The sequence below is a fragment of the Leptonychotes weddellii genome, chromosome 9 (assembly GCF_054177405.1).
Source record: "Leptonychotes weddellii isolate Sample4059 chromosome 9, ASM5417740v2, whole genome shotgun sequence".
Taxonomy (NCBI): Eukaryota; Metazoa; Chordata; class Mammalia; order Carnivora; family Phocidae; genus Leptonychotes; species Leptonychotes weddellii.
The window spans coordinates 35,261,730-35,272,297 of record NC_138377.1 but is presented as its reverse complement, the minus strand read 5'-3'; the positions used below and the strand labels follow the sequence as shown (position 1 = coordinate 35,272,297).

The following is a 10,568-nucleotide window of genomic DNA, read 5'->3' as shown; positions in this document are numbered from 1 at the left end:
TCTTCTTTTTTTTCTTAACATATATTGCATTATTTGTTTCAGAGGTACAGATCTGAGATTCAACAGTCCTGCACAATTCACAGCGCTTACCAGAGCACATACTCTCCCCAGTGTCTATCACCCAGTCACCCCAGCCCCCACTCCAGCAACCCTCAGTTTGTTTCCTGAGATTAAGAATTCCTCATATCAGTGAGGTCATATGATACATATCTTTCTCTGTTTGACTTTTATTTCGCTCAGCATAATACCCTCCAGTTCCATCCATGTCGTTCCAAATGGCAAGATCTCATTCCTTTTGATGGCTGCATATTCCATTGTATATATATACCACATCTTCTTTATCCATTCATCTGTCGATGGACATCTTGGCTCTTTCCACAGTTTGGCTATTGTGGACATTGCTTAACTAGCTCCTTTTTAAGTGTTTGGGCTTCATGGTGAAATTTATAGTGATTCTAGTTACTCTGTGAGAACTGTGTTTCATATTTTTGCATGAGAAAATGCAAATGCCATTTCCAAAGAAATGGCAGTGTTTTGTGAGTTATTTGTGTTTCCGAATAGTTAGCTCCCCAAGTATTCACCATTGTTAGATAACAGCAGTAATAATAACTAAGGTTTATGAAGTGTTTCATAGATTTGACAATATATTATTTGATGCTTATAAGCTGGAGTCATACTGATAAAATCACAGTAGAAATGATCCTCTCCAGAAAATCTATTTGCATTCTTCTCTTTCCTTTTCTGTCCACATAATTAATTTCTTTTTTTTTGAACCTTTTTTTTATTATGCTAATCACCATATATTACATCATTAGTTTTTGATGTAGTGTTCCATGATTCATTGTTTGCGTATAACACCCAGTGCTCCATGCAGAATATGCCCTCTTTAATACCCATCACCAGGCTAACCCATCCCCCCATCCCCCTCCCCTCTAATTAATTTCTATGTGGTGTTAACATACTTTAATTCTTTGGTCTAGTTGATATGGTGTTTGTTACTGTATGATTGGGTAAATGTGTATGTATATATTTTTCTACTGTTCTTTTGGCCAAAAGTTAGCTAACCAGGAATAAAAAGAGAAAGCAAGATAATTAAATTAGAAGTAGGTGAGAAAGTAAAGGAAAGAGTAAGGGCATTAATGAGGCTTAGATAGAAAATGCTTATCATAAACCCTATCTACTTTGTATAAGTGGAATATGAATTGGTTTCTAAAAATGAAGACAGTAGCATATAAAATAGAATATGGTATTTTCCTTAGCAATTTCCATTAATTTTTCTTGAAACTATTAAGTGTCAGTTGTGGCTTTTTTTTTTTAAAGATTTTTTTAATTTATTTATTTGAGAGAGAGAGAGCACGTGAGAGGGGGGAGGGTCAGAGGGAGAAGCAGACTCCCCGCCGAGCAGGGAACCCGATGCGGGACTCGATCCTGGGACTCCAGGATCATGACCTGAGCCGAAGGCCGCTTAACCGACTGAGCCACCCAGGCGCCCAGTTGTGGCTTTTAACAGTTGAAATGACACATGTATTTCACATTTTTTGTTGATATTATCTTGTGAGAAATTGAAAACTTTAAAGAATGAATTAGTAAATATTGATGTTAAAAGTATTTTTTTTTAATTTTATTTTATTAGGTTATGTTAATCACCATACATTACATCATTAGTTTTTGGTGTAGTGTTAAAATTATTTAAAGTTTCTTTCCCCCATCATTTTATACAAAGAAGAACACACTTTCCTTGGTAACCCTTCTCCTTTGTTCAATTAATTGAATTAATTCAAAATATAGTACTTAGATATGAAATGAAGGTACAGTTTAAGATTTAAAAATACTGCATCTAAATAGTTTTTAGATTTAATTTTGAGGTTAGCTAGCTTTGCATAGCAATTACTCTTGCATATTTTTTTAGCCCTCAGAGTAATAAGTTTTGCTGCCTCATTGAGCTGCTATTGGCATGAAGCTCCCCTTTAATTCAGTGGGGCATGAAGCAAGATGTGAAACTGCCAATGTTGTACATTGTGTATAATCTGGAGTTAATATTGGTTTTTGTGAGACCCGCCCCCCCCGCAACTTCCTGTTTTCTTCACCTGCAAGTCATTACTGCACATACTTTCTTCACCATTTAGATCATGTAACATGGTGGTTAAATAATCCTTAGCAATTTACTGTATTCATTAGAACAATGAATTACAATAGATTGTTTTAGAATATCAGTACGTTTTGAATTTCTGGTTTCGTAATTTTATTTTTAAAAATTCTGTTACTTTAATTTTTTAATAATCATTAAATTTTTTGTTAAAATGTAACCATATGTTTTAGTTCTTATTGACTAATTGAAAGTATTTATTAAATTTCTTTTTATCTTCCTGGATCCCCAGTAAGTAAAAAAACACATTCTATTTCTTTCTCTATGTTTGTTCATGTATTAGATTCTATAAAATAGATAATTTGGCATTTGTAAATATGTCTAGAAGCTTAAATCTTAGAATTATTCTCTGGATCTAATTTAGGCAACAAGTACTACTTATTAGAATTTTTTTCTCCTGTGTTTGGGTTTGGTTTTTGTGCTAATGGTCACTTTTTAACCTTTAAAACGCATTACGTTATACTGTATGTGACAGGATTTTAATGTTATGGTCTTAATGTTTATGGCTTAGCAGTTACCATAATGTTGCCTAAAAAGTCCATTTATTTAACCCTAACTGTAAATTCAATTTTTTTTAACAGTTTGGGAAAAGATTTTTAAACAGGTCCTGACTTATTAAATCTTTTTATATTCCTATTTGAAAATTCTCTTCAGTTATGTCTTAAATTTTGTTAAGGGCTAATATTGTTGTCAAATGTAGTAGCTGAATTTTATTAGAAATATTGTTTGCCAGATGGCTTGCTTAAAGTCAGTTAAAATAATCTTTAAAAAATGGTCATTATAAAGCTTTTAATGAGTATTACAGGCAGTCTTATTAAAATTTCTTTAAATATTAAACAGTATACCTTCAGGCAATTAATGTAGTTTAGAGAACCTTTCAAGATAGACTGGAAAGCTAAGAAAAATTAAATAACTTGCAAGGCTGAATCTGCATTTTATGTATTCCTGAGAGCATGTATGTTCCCATAGTTTATTTTACTCTGTAGATTTTTGTTGTTGTTAGAGCTCCTGCTTCATTCTAATTTAACATTCACAAAGATTTTCAGCCTTCAGAGTTTTAAATGCTAAAATGGAATAAAGCAGATTGAAGTAAATTGTATGCCTTAATGTCAAAATTAGTTTTAGACTCCTAGAACGTTTATTTTTTATTAAATTTCAGCTGTATTACCAAGACATTTTAATATTCAGGTCCTTTTATGTGAAAGCAAAACCAGGATTAAAATGGGCCGAAGTATTGATTAGCAACTTTTTGAAGTGAACACATTGTCTTGCTTTTACACAAGGACGTTCACTTATTAGAGTAAATACCAGGTATGGAAGAGCATTTGAATTCACTTAGAGTATAAGTTGAGAAGGAATGCCAAAGAAGTTTATTTTTCTTCTGTTAGTTTTTACATATGAAAAGATAGTAATGGGTTTCAAAAGTTATTTTGGGCCACAGCCCATTTAAAATTTCTCTTAATTTTACATTTTATTATAAATTTTTTTTACATTTTATTTAAAGTTCTTTTTTTAAAAAAATATTTGAGAAAGTGAACGAGCAGGAGTGGGGAGTAGGGGTGGGGGGGAGGAGCAGAGGTAAAGGGACAAGCAGACTCCTCACTGAGCATGGAGCCTGATGTGGGGCTCAGTCTCATGATCCCAAGATTTTGACCAGGGCTGAAATCAGGAGTTGGACACCTGACCAACTGAGCCACCCAGGCACCCCTTTTTTATAAAATTCTTAATGGAAATCTAGAATAGCTGCAGAAATTCACAATAATACTGTTACTAATGCAGAACTAATGCTTTATTGTAGAATATGAAAGGTATTCAAGTATATTCTCATAGTATATTTCATTCATTCTCCTTTATTATTGCTAAAGGTCCCAAGGCTCTATTTTATAAATAAAACTTGTGTTCTTTCATTAAAAAAAATTTAATCTTTGTAAATTGCTGTTGCAAAGCACTTCTGTTACCAAGTCTTTAGGTACAAATTTATTCTAGGGCAATTCTATTGAAATAAATTGGTTGTTATTTGAATTACTTCTGTACTGTAGCCTTAAAACAATTCCTTTAAGTATGTTAATTAACTACATTTGTGCCTTAAAAATATTCTTAAGTTGTTGATTTGGAAAGAAAATTAGATTCTGCTATACTTTTACTTTCATACTATGAAATGTTTAACAATATAGTTTTTTTAAGGATTAAATTCTAGGTAGTTATTATTTTAAAAATATGTAGGCCATTTGAAGAATATGTATGTTTTTGTAGGTAGCCTTGGTATAGGAGATAGAAATTTGTTTGTAACCTTCATTTTTGTTTGCACATATAAAGTACTGTGTTTGTATATATGATCTCCTTCCTTCTTGGCTTCCTTCTGCATGTGTTTCTGTGTTCTTATTTAACTGAAAACTCAGAAAGGAAGAGGTCTGGATACATTTAGTTTAGACCTTAGTTCCACAGCACTTTAAACATATAAGAGAACTTCATGTTAAACAGGATAAATAAGCCTATGTATAAGAATTAGTAATTTGCTGGGCGCCTGGGTGGCTCAGTTGGTTAAGCGACTGCCTTCGGCTCAGGTCATGATCCTGGAGTCCCGGGATCGAGTCCCGCCCGCATCGGACTCCCTGCTCGGCAGGGAGTCTGCTTCTCCCTCTGGCCCTCCCCCCTCTCATGTGCTCTCTCTCATTCTCTCTCTCTCAAATAAATAAATAAAATCTTAAAAAAAAAAAAAGAATTAGTAATTTGCTTGTTATTAATATGTATGTGTGCAGATTTGTGTAAATAGTAGCCCTGGTTTAGTATCAGTATAAGATACTAGAAATATTTACTATCATTGTGTTAATTAAGAAAATCTAGACTTAATTTCTAAAAGTAAGTCCATAAAGGAGAATAAATATATTTTTGGTTGTACTTAACAATTGTTCCATTGTGCAAAACAGAACAAGGATCATTTCCAAACGGCCTCAGGTGAAATCTAATGGGAAACAATTGCAGACTGGTCTGAATTCACTGGTAGAAGAATGTGTCTTAGATAAACATCTGATCTAAGTTATAGTACTTTGTATTACTCTTTTTGTGATCAGCTTTTAAATTTTTTTAGTTTAATAAATATGGTTGGCTTTGCTAGATGAAATAAGACTCTATTATATTGTCTTTAATGTGGATTTTATAAAAGTACTTTTTTTGCAGGTTATTTTGATTTATGAATCTCAAACAGCCTTTTCTTATTATGGAATGTTAAATTTTTTTGCGAAGTGTTCTCCATAAAGTGAATATTTAGGTTGACATCAAATGCTTATGAAAAGGCATAATTTAAAATAAAAGACTTGTTGCTCATTAGTTTTTCCTTTTTAACTTTCATATTGCACTTTTACTTTTCTTACAGGAGAGTTCTGATCTCCCTGTTGCTCTCCTTTTGGCTCAGCATAAAGATCGATCTACCCAGTTGGAAATGCAACTTGAGAAACCTAAACCTATAAAACCAGTGACATTCTCCACAGGCATCAAAATGGTAAGCTGTATTTTAATGGCTTGTTTGAAGAATGTATTTCAAGGATTGCACTTTATAACTTTATATTGATTTCTACAGTTAAATTGGAAGGTTCAGATGCTTTTAGAACAGTATCTGATCTAGGCTAGACCTATAGAAACATGAATACACGCAGTGAAAGGGGAAAGTGAAAAGTAATAAATAATTTTCAAAGTATATAACACAATTTTGTTGTATGTGAAGTTGGGTTTGTATGGTTTTTTTCTTATTTTACATAAATTTTGAAGCTTGTAGTGTAGAAAAACATTCTTAAAGAAAATGCAGACTTCTGATTTCTTGTATGGCATGTAAGAAGCTTGGATATTGTCACCCCATTCTAACAACAAGTAAAAAGCTGAGCATACTGAAAAATCCAACAACTTTTCTTAGATCCATGAATGAAAAGAGGTCATAAGGCAAACCACTGCCCTCAAAATTGGAGAGATCGGTAGAGAATACAGGGAATCACAACTTAACTAGAGTAGCAACCTCGCCAGGAACTAGTGCTCGTATAGGTAAATCTGATTGTAATTGACAAATTGCTGGAGGCTCAGTGTGGACAACTCTGAGAGTTCAGAACTCTGGGCGGGGAACCAGTTATTGAGGGCCCTTGCACTTTTGTGAGTTTTACCTCTTGCATCTCTATCACGTTCTCTCAGTGAATATTAGAGAAAAATCCCCTCTTGCTTTTAGCAGAGAAAAAGGAAAAGGAACAATTTTGAAATATACAAGAGCATTTCGTTCTTCTTAATAAGGCCTACCATCAGGATAAACTATTTCGTCAGAGTCTAACCTACTGGAGTTTATGAGAACCTATCTGATGTAGGGTAAGGGAAATACCCAATTCCAGCTGTTCAAGCCTTCTGTATGGGAGAAGGGAAACAAATAGCTTCAGCGTACTCTAACCATTCTGCCCTGCCTAAGGGGCAGTGGGATGGATTGAGAAGCTCTTGTGAAGTTCACAGTCTAGAAGCACAGGCGCTCTAAAGGACTGGGACCTGATCATAGAACTATAAAATGCTCTGCCATCCCCCACACCTCACCACCACATTGCTAAAGGCCTATTTATAGCAGTGCCTTTTCCCCAGTCCATTGTGCCTTGGTTGTCAAGAAAAAAATAATAAAACATATTAAAAGGCAGAAAACAAAGTTGGAAGAGACAGACCAAGCATCAGAACCAGGCTTAGATATGGCAGGGGTGTTGGAATGATCAGACTGGGAATATAAAACAATTGTGATTAATATGCTAAGGGTGCTAATGGATAATGTAGATGACATGTAAGAAAAGTGGGCAATGGTAAGGAGAAGGATGGAAATTCTGAGAAAGAACCAAAAAGAGATGCTAGAGAAAAGAACACTAACAGAAATGAGGAATAGCTTTGATGGGCTCATTAGTAGACTAGACACCCTGACAAAAAAAATCTTTGAGGATACATCAGTACACTCCTTGAAAACTGAAAACCAAAGAGAAAAAGCCCGGAGGGGATAAAAAAAACCAGAACAGAATATCCAAGGACTGTGGGGTGACTATAAAAGGTATAACACATGTGTAACGGGAATGCCAGAAGGAGAATGAGAGAAAGTCACAGAATATTTGAAACAATAACAAGTGAGAATTTCCCCCAAATTAATGTCGGATACCAAACCAAAGATCCAGAAAGCTCAGAGAACATTAAGTAGGATAAGTGCCAAAAGAACTACACCTAGGTACATCATTTTCAAATATCAGAAAATTGAAGATAAAAATTCCTGAAGCAGCCAGAGGGGGAAAAATACCTTGCCTATAGAAGAGCAAAGATACAAATTATATCTGGCTTCTCCTCAGAAACCACAAGAAGAGAGTGGAGTGAAATATTTAAGGTGATGAGAGAAAAAAATCACCAACCTAGAATAATGTACCATGCAGAATTATCTTTTAAAAGTGAAGGAGAAATTGGGATGCCTGGGTGGCTCAGTTGGTAAAGTGGCCTAGTGTTGATTTGGCTTGGGTCATGATCTCAGGGTCCTGGGACTGAGCCCCACGTTGGGCTCCAAGCTCATGGGGGAGTCTCCTCTGCTCAAGGATTCTCTGTCTCCTGCCCCTCCCTCACCTTGTGCATGCACGCTGTCTCTCTCTCTTTCTAAAATTAAAAAGTGAAGGAGAAATAAAGACTATCAGACAAACGAGTTTTTTGCCAGTAGACCTTCTTTGCAAGAAATGTTGAAAGAAGTTCTTTTAGAGCTAAGGAAATGATATAGGCAGAAACTCAAATCTAAATAAAGGAAGAGCATCAGAGAAGAAAAGAATGAAGGTAAAATAAAAACTTACTTTTTTATTCTTAATCTAACAGATAACAGTTTAATAAGAATACCGTATTTGAATATGTTTGCTTATGTGTATGTGTATACACACACACTCACATATAATATAAGTAAAGTAAATGACAGTGATGATGTAAGATACAGGAGGAAGCAGAACTGTCTTATTATTATGAGGTACTCACACTACCAATGTTTTTCTCCCCAACTGCCCATTCAGCTACTGTTTTTTTTTTTTAAAGATTTTATTTATTTATTTTTGCAGGAGAGAGAGAGAGGGAGAGAGAGAGAGAGAAAGCGCACGCAGGCACACGAGCAGGGGGGAGGGGCAGAGGGAGAAGCATACTCAATCCCAGGACCCTGGGATCATGACCTGAGCCGAAAGCAGACACTTAACCGACTGAGCCACCCACGCGCCCAGCTACTGTTTTTTGATTTTTAAAATTGCCTACCTTGTTAGTCATACGTGTGCCGCCTATTAGATTATAACATCTTGAGGGCAGAGGCTGCATATTTTTTTGTTTTATATAATTATGAATATGTGGGTACCTGAATAATATAAAATATTCCCGATCAATTTTAAATTTACAAATTTAGGAAGTATTAACACATTTTCATATAATGTAAAGAAAAAAATTATTAAGGAATTACAAAAGCTTTTGAATTAAGAGACAGTATAGAGAAAAGAAAATAGGCATGGGAAGACTCAGGTACAAGGGGATTAAACTTCAGCTTCACCACTTACCAGATGTCTATGCATGCGTAAGATACTTCTTTATTCTTGCTGGGTTTGTTTCCACATTGGTAAAGTTGAGATAATTTTCACTTTATATGATTGTTTGGAGGATTAAAAATATATATATAAAATGTTAACCACGTGCATCTTTAATGTTATCAGTAATTTTTTAAGAGAGGGAGGGGGAGGGGCAGAGGGAGATAAAGAATCTTAAGCAGGCTCCATGCCCAGTGCAGAGTCTGATGCCGAGCTTGATCTCATGACTCTGAGATCATGACTTGAGCCAAAACCAAGAGTCAGCTGCTTAACCAACTTTACCACCCAGGTGCCCCATCAGTAATGTTTATTGTTATTATTATAGTTAAATATCTAAGTGAATTACATAATGATTTTTTTACATTGTGTAATTAGGTAAGAAAATATTTCCAAGGTTCTTGAATTTGAGGGAATTTTATGATAAATTTGTCATTTTGATACTTCTATAAATCTATGGTAGTGCTGTGACCATAGTGTTTTAAAGTTTTTTAAAATTTATTTTTTAATTCATATATAGTAAAGGTCATTCTTTGTGGTATACAGGGTCTTGACAAATGCATAGTTGTATATCTACCACCTAGTCATAATATAGAACAGTTCCATCCCTCCTCAAAATTCCTTTGTTCTACCATTTCATAGCCTGTACCTCCAACCCCCCTAAGCAACTAGTGGTTTGTTCTGTGTCTCTATTGTTTTGGGTTTTGTAGAATGTCATATAAAAGGAATCATGCATACAGGCCTTCTAAGTCAAGGTTTGTTAACTTAGCAAGATGTATTTGAGATCATGCATGTTGTTGTTGTTGTTCCTTTTTATTGAGTAATATTACCATTTTATGGATATACCAGTTTTTTTATCCATTCAACAGTTGAAGGACATTTGGATTTGTGTTTTGTTTTTTAATGATTATGAGTGAAGCTGCTATGAACATTTGTATACAGTTTTGTGTGTCCGTGAGTTTTCATTTCTGTTGGCTAAATACTAAGAATGAAATTGGTGAATTATATGGTAAGGCTATGTTTAGTTTTGTAATAAACTGCTAAATTGTTTTTCAAAGTGGCTGTACCAGTTTGCATTCCCACCAACCTTTTATGAGTGTTCCAATTGCTCTGTATCTTTGCCAGTGCTCGGTATTTTGAGTTTTAAAAATATTTTAGGCATTCAAAATAGGTGTGTAATGTTATTTCATTATGGTTCTAATTTGCATGTCCCTGATGACTAGTGACGTTGAGCATTTTTTCATGTGCTTATTTGCTATCAGTTTTTCATTTGCTCTTAGCATTTACTTTAATACTTAGGTATCTTTTTAGAAAAGGTTGTGACCTTATTATTTATTTTCTTTATTCTTCCCTCTCTTACAACTTTTTGTTTTGTGAAATGTAGTGTATATACACAAAAGTACACAGAACCAATTATCACAGAGTGAACATCTGTGTAATCATCACAGAGGTAAAAGAAAAATAAGTATTGTCAATGCTCTAGAAGCCTGCCTTATGACCCCTTAGACTTGGTCAGTTCCCCATTCTTTTTCCTCAAAGTAGTCACTTTTCTTCTTCTTCTTTTTTAAATTTTATTTATTTATTTATTTATTTAATTTATTTTGAGAGAGAGAGCACAAATGGGGGGAAGGACAGAGAAAGGGAGAAGTAGACTCCTCACTGAGCAGACTCCTCACTGATGCCAGACTTGATCCCAGGACCCCAGGACCATGACCTGAGCCGAAGGCAGACACCTAACTGACTGAGTCACCCACGCATCCCAAAGTTGTCATTCTTCTTTTATGGCAGTCCCTTTCTTGCTCTTATAAATAACTTTAACGTCTAAGCATATATGTCTT

General features: G+C 34.6%; 1 protein-coding gene across 7 annotated transcripts in view; it reads left to right on the top strand.

The window, feature by feature from the left end:
• The window catches only part of MNAT1 (MNAT1 component of CDK activating kinase), a 200,723-nt gene that overhangs the window by 81,732 nt on the left and 108,423 nt on the right, over positions 1 to 10,568 (top strand). For all 7 annotated transcript variants that reach the window (XM_031024500.2, XM_081830429.1, XM_081830427.1 and 4 more), the window contains one exon: positions 5,520 to 5,645. In XM_031024500.2, coding sequence (XP_030880360.1) covers positions 5,520 to 5,645 — 126 coding nt within the window. The remainder of the gene's footprint in view (positions 1 to 5,519; positions 5,646 to 10,568) is intronic.